Source organism: Mirounga angustirostris, unplaced genomic scaffold (genome assembly GCF_029215605.1).
Source record: "Mirounga angustirostris isolate CCGP_5_RB_7025 unplaced genomic scaffold, mMirAng1.0.hap1 SCAF_5, whole genome shotgun sequence".
NCBI classification, from domain to species: Eukaryota; Metazoa; Chordata; class Mammalia; order Carnivora; family Phocidae; genus Mirounga; species Mirounga angustirostris.
The window spans coordinates 97,168,879-97,181,601 of record NW_026991713.1 but is presented as its reverse complement, the minus strand read 5'-3'; the positions used below and the strand labels follow the sequence as shown (position 1 = coordinate 97,181,601).

Here is a 12,723-nt window from a genome sequence, read left to right as displayed (position 1 = left end):
AAGCCAGAAAGGCCTGGCAAGACATATTCAGGGTACTAAATGAGAAGAACATGCAGCCAAGAATACTTTATCTGGCAAGGCTTTCATTGAGAATGGATGGAGAGATGCAGAGCTTCCACGACCGGCAGAAACTGAAAGAATATGTGACCACTAAGCCGGTCCTGCAAGAAATATTTTTTTTTAAAGATTTTATTTATTTGACAGAGAGAGACACAGCGAGAGAGGGAACACAAGCAGGGGGAGTGGGAGAGGGAGGAGCAGGCTTCCCGCCGAGCAGGGAGCCCGATGCGGGGCTCAATCCCAGGACCCTGGGATCATGACCTGAGCCGAAGGCAGACGCTTAACGACTAAGCCACCCAGGCACCCCCCTGCAAGAAATATTAAGGGGGGGTTCTATAAAAGGAGAAAGACCCCAAGAGTGATATACAACAGAAATTTACAGGGACAATCTATAAAAACAAGGTCTTCACAGGCAACAAGATGACAATAAATTCATATCTTTCAATAATCACTCTCAACGTGAATGGCCTAAACGCTCCCATAAAACGGCACAGGGTTGAGATTGGATAAAAAGACAGGACCCATCCATATGCTGCCTACAAGAGACTCATTTTGAACCTAAAGATACATCCAGACTGAAAGTGAAGGGATGGAGATCTATCTTCCATGCCAGCGGACCTCAAAAGAAAGCTGGGGTAGCAATTCTTATATCAGACAAATTAGATTTTAAATTTATTTATTTATTTATTTATTTATTCATGAGAGTCAGAGAGAGAGAGAGAGAGCCAGAGGCAGAGAGAGAAGCAGGCTCCCCGCCTAGCAGGGAGCCCGATGCGGGACTTGATCCCAGGACCCCGGGATCATGACCTGAGCCGAAGGCAGACGCTTAACCATCTGAGCCACCCAGGCGCCCCAGACAAATTAGATTTTAAACTAAAGTCTGTAATTAGAGACACAAAAGGACACTATATCATTCTTAAAGGGTCTATCCAACAAGAAGACCTAACAATTGTAAATATCTATGCCCCCATCATGAGAGCAGCCATCTACATAAGCCAACTGTTAACCAAAATAAAGAGTCATATTGATAACAATACGTTAATTGTAGGAGACCTCAATACTCCACTCTCAGCAATGGACAGATCATCTAAGCAGAAAATCAACAAGGAAACAAGAGCTTTGAATGATACATTGGACCAGATGGACCTCATAGATATTTACAGAACATTTCACCCTAAAACAACAGAATACTCATTCTTCTCGAGCGCACATGGAACTTTCTCCAGAATAGACCACATACTGGGTCACAAATCAGGTCTCAACCAATACCAAAAGATTGAGATTATTCCCTGCATATTCTCAGACCACAATGCTTTAAAACTGGAACTCAATCACAAGAAAAAATGTGGCAGAAATTCAAACACTTGGAAGCTAAAGACCAGTCTGCTCAAGAATGTTTGGGTCAACCAAGAAATCAAAGAAGAACTTAAACAATTCATGGAAATCAATGAAAATGAAAATACACTGGATCAAAACCTGTGGGATACTGCAAAGACGGTCCTAAGGGGGAAATACATAGCCATCCAAGCCTCACTCAAAAAAATAGAAAAATCCCGAATTCACCAACTAACGCTACACCTTAAAGAACTAGAGAAAAAGCAACAAACAACGCCTAAGCCACACATTAGAAGAGAAATAATTAAAATTAGAGCAGAAATCAATGAATTAGAAACCAGAAACACAGTAGATCAGATCAACGAAACTAGAAGTTGGTTCTTTGAAAGAATTAATAAGATCGATAAACCACTGGCCAGACTTATCCAAAAGAAAAGAGAAAGGACCCAAATTAATAAAACTATGAATGAAAGGGGAGAGATCACGACTAACACCAAGGAAATAGAAACAATTATGAGAAATTATTATCAACAACTATATGCCAATAAACTGAGCAATCTGCATGAAATGGAGGCCTTCCTGGAAACCTATAAGCTGCCAAGACTAAAACAGGAAGAAATTGACAGCCTGAATAGGCCAATAACCGGTAACGAGACTGAAGCAGTGATCAAAAACCTCCCAAAAAACAAGAGTCCAGGGCCTGATGGATTCCCTGGGGAATTCTACCAAACATTCAAAGAAGAAATAATACCTATTCTACTGAAGCTGTTTCAAAAAAACAGAAACAGAAGGAAAACTTCCAAACTCATTCTATGAGGCTAGCATTACCTTAATCCCCAAACCAGGCAAAGACCCCATCAAAAAGGAGAATTTCAGACCGATATCCCTGATGAATATGGATTCCAAAATCCTCAACAAAATCCTAGCTAATAGGATCCAACAATACATTAAAAGGATCATCCACCATGACCAAGTGGGATTTATCCCCGGGATGCAAGGGTGGTTCAACATTCGCAAATCAATTAATGTGATAGAACACATTAATAAGAGGAGAGAGAAGAACCATATGGTCCTCTCAATTGATGCAGAAAAAGCATTTGACAAAATACAAGTTCCTTTCCTGATTAAAACTCTTCAGAGTATAGGGATAGAGGGAACATTCCTCAAGTTCATAAAATCCATCTATGAAAAATCCACAGTGAATATCATCCTCAATGGGGAAAAGCTGAGAGCCTTTCCCTTAAGATCAGGAAGACGACAAGGATGCCCACTCTCGCCACTATTGTTCAACATAGTACTAGAAGTCCTAGCAACAGCAATCAGACAACAAAAAGAAATAAAAGGTATTCAAATTGGCAAAGAAGTCAAACTCTCCCTTTTCGCAGACGACATGATACTTTATGTGGAAAACCCAAAAGACTCCACCCCCAAATTACTAGAACTCATACAGCAATTCAGTAATGTGGCAGGATACAAAATCAATGCACAGAAATCAGTTGCTTTCTTATACACTAACAACGCAACCGTAGAAAGAGAAATTAGAGAAACAATTCCATTTACAATAGCACCAAAAACCATAAGATACCTCGGAATAAACCTAACCAAAGAGGTAAAGGATCTATACTCTAGGAACTACAAAACACCCATAAAAGAAATTGAAGAAGACACAAAAAGATGGAAAAATATTCCATGCTCATGGATCAGAAGAAGAAACACTGTTAAAATGTCTATGCTACCCAGAGCAATCTATACCTTCAATGCCATCCCAATCAAAATTCCAATGACATTTTTCAAAGTGCTGGAACAAACAATCCTAAAATTTGTATGGAATCAGAAAAGACTCCGATTCGCCAAGGATATGTTGAAAACAAAAAACAAAGCTGGGAGCACCACGTTGCCTGATTTCAAGCTATATTACAAAGCTGTGATCACCAAGACAGCATGGTACTGGCACAAAAACAGACATATAGACCAAGGGAATAGAATAGAGAACCCAGATATGGACCCTCAACTCTATGGTCAAATAATCTTTGTCAAAGCAGGAAAAAACATGCAATGGAAAAAAGACAGTCTCTTCAATAAATGGTGCTGGGAAAATTGGACAGCCACATGCAGAAGAATGAAACTGGACCATTCTCTAACACCATTCACAAAGATAAACTCAAAGTGGATGAAAGACCTCAATGTGAGACAGGAACCCATCAAAATCCTAGAGGAGAACATAGGCAGTAACCTCTTTGACATCGGCCACAGCAACTTCTTTCAAGATACATCTCCAAAGGCAAGTGAAACAAAAGCAAAAATGAACTTTTGGGACTTCATCAAGATAAAAAGCTTCTGCACAGCAAAGGAAACAGTCAACAAAACAAAGAGGCAACCCACAGAATGGGAGAAGATATTTGCAAATGACACTACAGATAAAGGGCTGGTAACCAAGATCTATAAAGAACTTCTCAAACTCAAAACCCAAAAAACAAATAATCAAGTCAAAAAGTGGGCAGAAGATATGAAAAGACACTTCTCTGAAGAAGACATACAAATGGCTAACAGACACATGAAAAAATGTTCATCATCATTAGCCATCAGGGAAATTCAAATCAAAACCACATTGAGATACCACCTTACGCCAGTTAGAATGGCAAAAATGGACAGGGAAAGAAACAACAAATGTTGGAGAGGTTGTGGAGATAGGGAACCCTCTTACACTGTTGGTGGGAATGCAAGTTGGTACAGCCACTTTGGAAAACAGTGTGCAGGTGCCTCAAAAATTTAAAAATAGAGCTACCCTATGACCCAGCAATTGCACTCCTGGGTATTTACCCCAAAGACACAGATGTAGTGAAAAGAAGGGCCATATGCACCCCAATGTTCATAGCAGCAATGTCTGCAATAGCCAAACTGTGGAAAGAGCCAAGATGCCCTTCAACAGATGAATGGATAAAGAAGATGTGGTCCATATATACAATGGAATATTACTCAGCCATCAGAAAGGATGAATACCCCACTTTTACATCAACATGGATGGGACTGGAGGAGATTATGCTAAGTGAAATAAGTCAAGCAGAGAAAGTCAATTATCATATGGTTTCACTTATTTGTGGAACATAAGGAATAGCATGGAGGACATTAGGAGAAGGAAGGGTAAAATGAAGAGGGGACTCGGAGGGAGAGATGAATCATGAGAGACCATGGACTCTGAGAAACAAACAGGGTTTTGGAGGGGAGGGCCTTGGGGGGATGGGTTAGCCCGAGGATGGGTATTAAGGAGGGCACATACTGCATGGAACACTGGGTATTATACGAAAACAATGGATCATGGATCACCACATCAAAAACTAATGATGTATTGTATGGTGACTAACATAACATAATAAAAAAAAAGATCTATTAATATGATAAATTCTATTAATGGACTTAAATACTAAACCGTACTCATATTTCTGGAATAAGCCTTCTTTAATCATTAAAAAAAAAAAGAATTTATAAAAGTCAACATCCCCAAAATGAATAAACCAATTAAAAATGGGCAAAAGACATGAATAGACATTTTTCCAAAGAAGACATACAAATGGCCAACAGACATGAAAAGATGCTTAACATCACTGATCATCAAGGAAATACAAATCAAAACTACAATGAATGTCACTTCATACCTGTCAGAAAGGCTAAAATAAAAAATGGAAGAAACAACAAGCGTTGGTGAGGATGTGGAGAAAAAGGAACCCTTTTGCACTGTTGGTGGGAATGCAAACTGGTGCAGCCACTCTGAAAAACAGTATGGAGGTTCTTCAAAAAGTTAAAAATAGAACCACCCTATGATCTAGCAATTGCACTACAAGGTATTTACCCAAAGGATACAAAAATACTAATTCAAAGGTATACATGTATCCTGATGTTTATAGCAACATTATCTACAATAGCCAAATTATGGAAACAGCCCACATGTCCATCGACTGATAAATGGATAAAGATGTGGTGTATATATGCAATGGAATATCACTCAGCCATCAAAAAGAATGAAGCCTTGCCATTTGCAATGACATGGATGGAGCTACACAGTATTACACTAAGTGAAGTAAGTCAGCCAGAGAAAGACAGATACCATATGATTTCATTCATATGTGGAATTTAAGAAACAAAACAAATGAGCAAAATGGTAAAAAAAAAAAAAAAGAAAAGAGAGAGAGAGAGGAAGAGGCAAACCAAGAAACAGATTCTTTACAGAGAACAAACTGATGGTTACAGAGGGGAGGCGGGTGGGGGGATGGGTTAAGTATGTGATGGGGATTAAGGAGTGCACTTGTTGTGATGAGCATCAGGTATTGCATGGAAGTGTTGAATCACTATATTGTACACCTGAAACTAATATTATACTGTAAATTAACTAACTGGAATTTAAATAAAAACTTTTTTAAAAGGCATATATAAGAAAAATAGTTGTAAGAATATCCAAATTAACAACATCTAAGACAAATAAGAGACAGTCTATGCCCCAAAGTTCTGGGCTAATGACCAACATCATCTCTCACATAAATAAAGAAAGTCACCAACTTTCAGAACTGCAGAGGCTATAATCCACTCTCCTAATGTGACCCCTGAAGCAGAAGAGGCCCAGAGAAAACTTCAGCTACCTGATGAGAGTACCATGACCCTGCCAACCTTGGGACATACCATATTGTTCCTCCCCAATGTGGACATGTAGTTACCACCTCATTACAATACAGAATGTTTCATATCAGTATCATGTTGATGTGATGTAAATTGTTCTCTGGGAAGCCTTATAAAGAGAGAAAAAAAAGCAACTGGCCACAGCTAACATCATACTTAACAGTGAAAGGCTAATTTTTTTCTTCTCCTAAGATCAAGAACAAGACAAGAAAGTCTGCTCTCATCACTTCTATTCAACATTGTACAAGAGATTCTAGTCAGGGCAATTAGCTGGAAAAAAAGGAGAGAGAGAGAGAGAGGGAGAGAAAGAAATAAAATGCATCCAGATTGGGGAAGGAAGATATAAAACTATCTCTATTCACAGATGACATGATTTTATAAATAGAAAATCCTAAGGAATTCACTAAAAACTATTAGAATTAAAAAATGAGTTCAGCAAAGCTATGGGATACAAAATCAATATACAAAAAAATCAAGGGGCCCATAGGTGGCACAGTTGGTTGAGCGTCTGACTCTTGGTTTCGGCTCAGGTCATGATCTCAGGGTCATGGGATTGAGGCCCGTGTCAGGCTCCAAGCTCAAAGAAGAGTCTGTTGGAGTTTCTCTCTCCCTTGCCCTCTGCCCCTTCCTGTGCTCACTGGCATGCTCTCTCTCTCTCTAAAATAAATAAATAAATCTTTTTAAAAAAATCAATTGTATTTCTATATGCTCACAATGAACAATGAAAAATTGAAATTAAGAAAACAATTACATTTGCAATAGCATCAAAAGGAATAAAATACTTATAAACAAATTCAACAAAATATGTAAAAGACTTGTACACTGAAAATATAAAACACTGTTGAAAGAAACTAAAAAAGATCTAAATAAAAAGATATACCATGTTCATAGATTATAAGACTTTAAATACTTCCTAAATTAATCTACAGATTCAACTCAATCCCTATCAAAAATCCTAGCTTGGTTTTTTTGCAGAAATTGACAAGCTGGTCATGAAATTCATATGGAAATGCAAGACACCCAGAATTGTCAAAACAATTTTGAAAAAGAAGCACAAAGTCAAAGTTACATTCCCAATTTCAAACCTCATTACACAGGTGTAGTAATTAAGACAATGTGGCACTGGTATAAGGACAGATATATAGATTAATGGAATAGAACAGAGTGTCCAGAAATAAACTCTTACATTTATGGTAAATAGATTTTTGATGAGGGTGTCAATATAATTCAATGGGGAAAACAGTCTTTCAACTAAGGGTCCTAGGACAATTGAATATCTACATGCAAAAAAAAAAAAAAAAGAATTTGGACCCCTTAGTTACATCATACAGAAAAATCAATTCAAAACGGATCATGCACCTAAAATGTAAGAGTTAACACCATAAATCTCTTAGAAGAAAACCTAGGAGTCTATCTCTATGACACTGAACTAGGCAATGGTTGTTTAGATATGACACAAAAGCACAAGTGACAAAAGGAAATACATACAAGTTGAATTACAACAAAAAACTTTTGAGCTTTGAATTATATCAATAAAATGAAAAAAATAATCCATAAATGGGAGAAAATATTTGTAAATCATATCATATAAGGGATAGGTATTCAGATTATGTAAATAACTCTTATTACACAATCATAAAAAAACAATTTAAAAAATGAGCACAGAATCTAAATAGGCACTTTTCCAAAGAAGGCATACAAATAACCAATAAGCACATGAAAAGATGTTCAACACCATTAGTCATTAGGGATATGCTAAAAAGAACCACAATGAAATGCCACTTCACACAACTAAGATGGATAAAATAAAAAAGATAACAGCAAGTGTTGCCAAGATGTGGAGAAACTAGTGCCCTCATACATTGTTTGGTTAGAATGTAAAATGGGGGGTGCCTGGGTGGCTCAGTTGGTTGAGCATCCCACTCTTGGTTTTGGCTCAGGTCATGATCTCAGGGTCATGAGATCGAGCCTCACATCAGGATCCATGCTCAGTGGGGAGTCTGCTTCAGATTCTCTCTCTCCCTCTCCCTCTGCCCCTCCCCCATCCCTGTGCGCTCATGCATGCACTCACGCTCTCTCTCTCTCTCTCTAAAATAAATAAATAAATCTTTAAAAAATAATAATGTAAAATGGCATGGTTACTTTGGGAAATAGTACGGCAGTTCTTCAAAGTATTAAATATGCAGCTACCATGAGACCCAGTAATTCTACTCTTATGTATATATCCAAGAGAAATGAAAACATACATCCACACAAAAACTTGTACACAAATATTCATAGCACCATTATTCATAATAGCCAAAAAGTAGAAGCCATCCAGATGTCCATCAAGTCATAAATGAAGTATATCCACAATATGGAACATTATTTGGCAATAAAAAAGAATTAAGTACCAATGTAGCTAAAACATGGATGAATCATGAGAATATTTTGCCAAATGAAAGAAGATAAATACCACATTTTGTATGATTCCACTGACATGAAAGTCCAGAATAGGTAAATCCATAGAAACGAAAAGTAGATAATTGTTTCCCAGAGCTTGGTAAGTGCTGGGTAGAAGATTTCTTTTGGGAGTGATAAAAATACTTTAAACTTAGATGATGGAAATGGCTGCATAAATCTGCGAATATACCAAAAACTAATGAATTGTAGATTTTAAATGGGTGAATTTTATGGTCTGAGCTGTTTTTAAAAATGGGCTCGGTACCTTCAAACTTAAAAAAATATATAAGAGCAATGGGCCTTGGGGATCAAGTGAAGCTGAGTTTGACTACCAGCTTCCCCACAAGTTATGTGATCTTTGGCAAATTCCCATATGGATCTGGGTCTCAATAAATGGTAGATAATCATCTACAAGGAAGGAAAGTCAGGAGAGGTGGGGATATGCAGCATGAAGGTCACAGTGAAGGCAGAGCCAAGATGATGAAAGACGTATATCCAAGACCACCAGCTAGACTTTGGGTCTTAGTCCCTGTCTATTCCCCAGCAGAAGGTGCCTTTCCTAGATATCCCACACATGAGGGTGCCCCCAGAGCCATGTTATGCCATAGGCATTGACTTCAACTCTTCCCAGAGGCAAGAGCAGCATCCCTCCCATCAGATAGCAACATGTGCTTCTCCCATCATCTCCCACCTTTGGCTAGATTTACAGCAAGAACAGAATATTTACAGTATTAACAGAATGGAGGGAACACAAGAAGGATGTTGACAATCAAATTCCAGGCCATTTTCATCTTGCACTGCTCAACTGGGAAGGTCATTTTCTCCCCAGTGCCCATAAGACATTAGATGCTTTGAGCTTTGGATTCTAGACAGTGTAATGGAAATAGATGTTGAATGCTAAAACATAAACATATGTATCATTCATAATGCATTCAGATGTTTTTCAATTATTCATGGTTCCTGAAAGTTATGTGACCTATCATGCATATAAATCCAAGCAAAATTTATATTAGAACCACAGCTTCAATGTACGCAATTCCAGCTCCTTGGCATTCCCGTCTATGGAATTAAAATTAAATGAGTCAGTGGTCAATAAAAGTTACATGTGATTTCCATAAAATTATCCATTGTATATTGCTCTGGGGTGGAGAAAGAAGGTTGCCTGGAGTTGCCGAAGCTGACAGAACACAGAATGCTTGCTTTCTAATGAGGGTGGTGGTGATGATTAGGCTTTCCTAAGAATGAATTCATTATTTCCCCGAATAATTGGTGGTCTTGGACTTACTTTTCGTCTAGAAAAAAAAAAAAAAAAAAAACTCAGAGGGCCACCCTCCTTCTCTTCTGTTTAAGTCCTGTTTTCTTTAAGAGAAAAAAAAAAGAGAGAGAGAGAGAAAGAAGAAAAAAAGCCAATGTTCTGGGCTCAAAAACACCACATTCTTCTGTTTTGGTGCTTGAATAAATTTGCATGTTAACATGAATGGTTCCAACTTTAAGAATGTAAAATTAAATGAAATTTGAATTCAAATCCAAGATGGAGAAAAGACACATGCAAAAACAACAGATTTCCAATCTTGTTGATTTTTTTTCAGGAGCCAGATTAGGAAAGACATAAACACACACACACACACACACACACACACACACACACACACACACACACTTGGTTTCAAAGCCGGGTGGCGCTCAGAGGAGACAGGCGGTGCCAAAGAGGAGCCCCCCACTCCGTACCCCCGGCTCACGCACGTTATGAGTATTTACAGATCACAGCACAGATTCTGAAGCTCTGTTTTAATGTCTGAATGCCACCCTAAAACTCAGAAATAGGACTTAGAAGACATGCTCACCATCACATTCCTACTTGTGAAGGCCCACCCAGATAAAATGAAATATAAGGAACATTCTATGAGTAGCTCAAGTGAGCATAGGCATGAATTTGCCTCTGCCAGCCTGAAGATCCATTTCTTGCTTGGACTCCTTCTTTGCACTGGAAGGGCAGTATTGCATATTGGTTAGATGCACTGACTGTCAGAGATGGACTGGGGTTGCAATCCCAGATCCACTCACCATTTACGGGCTGGGTGACCTCTGGCAACTGACTTAAGCTATGAACATAACTTTTTTCATTAGTTTTCATTTACCTAACAAGAGTGCCAGCCTCCTAAATTTATTGTGAGAATAAAATAATATAATGCACTGAGAACAGCATCTAGCCTGGAGCAAGCATTCGACAAAGGTTATCTGCCCTCGTGCTAGTTGGTATAGTATCGTTATTAGATATTTAGGTGATGGAGTCTGGAGGAACTGGCCCAGAAACTGTTTCTTTCTTTCTTCTCCAACCTGCTCTCCCATTTTGTCTAGACACTGCCACCCAGGAAAGAGAGATAAATCAAGTTACGGCAAAACCCTGCTCCCCATAAACTCTGAGTGCAGGTCAACAGGAAGTGTCATGAATCATTCCCTCCTGTCCCATTCCCATCAACCCCATCTCCCAGTCTAGTCTCTGTCCATGAAGGCACTCCAAATGAGATGACAACAGGATCTTAAGAAATAAAGGAGACAGCGAGCAGCAAGTGCCTGCATCTTACCTCTTCTTCATTCTCTGTCATATTGGTACCCAATTTCTGGACAACCGACTTGCCACTTGCCTTCAACATTTTCTCTCGAACTTTGGTTTCATACTCAGGCCGGGAGTGTTCCTAAAACCCAAGAGTCAATGCATAGTTAGTAAACAGGCAGAAGAGTGACCCTGGCCTATGGGTTATAACCAGACACCACAAGTACAATAGTCAGGACTTAGGATCAAATGCTATTAGACATGAACTGTTACACCACACACGATCACAAGGAGTCTAGACCAGAAACACAATGTGCAGGAGAGAGAGGGGACACACAACAGTTGTTACCACACTGAAAACCAAACCTGTGCACGTTCCTGGGGATGGGACCGGTGTTGAGAAAGGAGAGAGGAAACGTTAACTGGGCAACTGATACAAACAGAAGCGTCTGGTCATCCTAACTATCCTCATACCTCAAACTGTAAGTTTCAGTGAGCCAAATCCCAGCTAGAGAAACAGATGTGCCCCACAGCTGGGAGTTAGGGCAACGACAAAACTTCTTCCTGCTCCATTATTCTGAAAGCTAAAATGGCAACCAATAAACATCAAAGTTAAAGATAGCCACAGGGAATCTTAAAACTCACTTGCCTGAACCTGTTTCCTGTACAGCCTAGGTGAGTAACTCATTGGCAAGTACACCAATACTCAAGAGATATTACTGAGCCATTCAGCAATACAAACGTGAATAGTGAGTCACCAGGCACAGGAAAGAGCACCTAACTAATCAAGAGGACTACGGTCAAATCAATGCAGATGCTGAAGCAGGAAAATGCATGACTTACTTCAAAGAGAATTTAACAGTGTACACCTGGTCTCATTGGCAGGTTTTCCCTGCAGCATCCAAGGACGAATACCTACAGGTGTGAGGATTTCATGTTCCTCCTGTAGCATTTATCGATAACTCCTAGGCAAGGATTCAGGCGCTGGCTCACAGTTGACTCAGAGAACACACATTTCTTTACCACTGCTCACACATCAGAGTTTCCAAAAGCTAATAAGCTAGGCTCTTGACCAGTCTTTGGCTTTCCCAGTACATGTCATGATACTGGAGAGGAAAAACCATGCATGTGGCTTATAAACATAACCAATAGAACAGGAGGTGATGCTATTCAAGGGTTTTAAGTCATCCCATCACTGCCAATCTCCAAAGATGCATCAGCCCCACCCCTTCCACAACTTCCTGCTATGGCATACCTGGTGGAGTCTCCTCCCTCTCGAGTAGCCTAGAATTTTATAGCTTATAGCACATGCAGTTCTTAATTATGTATTTTTCTTTTATTATTTCCTAGCTGTTTTCATGTGAGTCTTTTTATATCAATATGAGGGTCTGCAACCTAATCTGTCTTAATTAGCACCATGTAGCACCCAGAAATCTCTAAATGCTTGTGAAGCTCACTGATTTTGTCTCTCACCTTCATCCATTCTCCAACACATCATTTCCTAATGTGTGTACTAAAAGAGTTGTAGGTAAAAAAGGATACCAGTGGTTAAGAGATTGGAAAAGCCCACACAATGTATCACCTGAGAGTCACAATGAGCATATTAGAAGCTCTGAAAAGTTCTACTTTGAAGACACTTGCTTAATGTTTTTAAACCCACTATT

At 39.0% G+C, this 12,723-nt stretch overlaps 1 protein-coding gene across 1 annotated transcript in view; it reads right to left on the bottom strand.

The window, feature by feature from the left end:
* The window catches only part of ANO2 (anoctamin 2), a 363,940-nt gene that overhangs the window by 157,542 nt on the left and 193,675 nt on the right, over window positions 1–12,723 (bottom strand). The window contains exon 14 of the mRNA XM_054507219.2: window positions 11,091–11,201. Coding sequence (XP_054363194.1) covers window positions 11,091–11,201 — 111 coding nt within the window. The remainder of the gene's footprint in view (window positions 1–11,090; window positions 11,202–12,723) is intronic.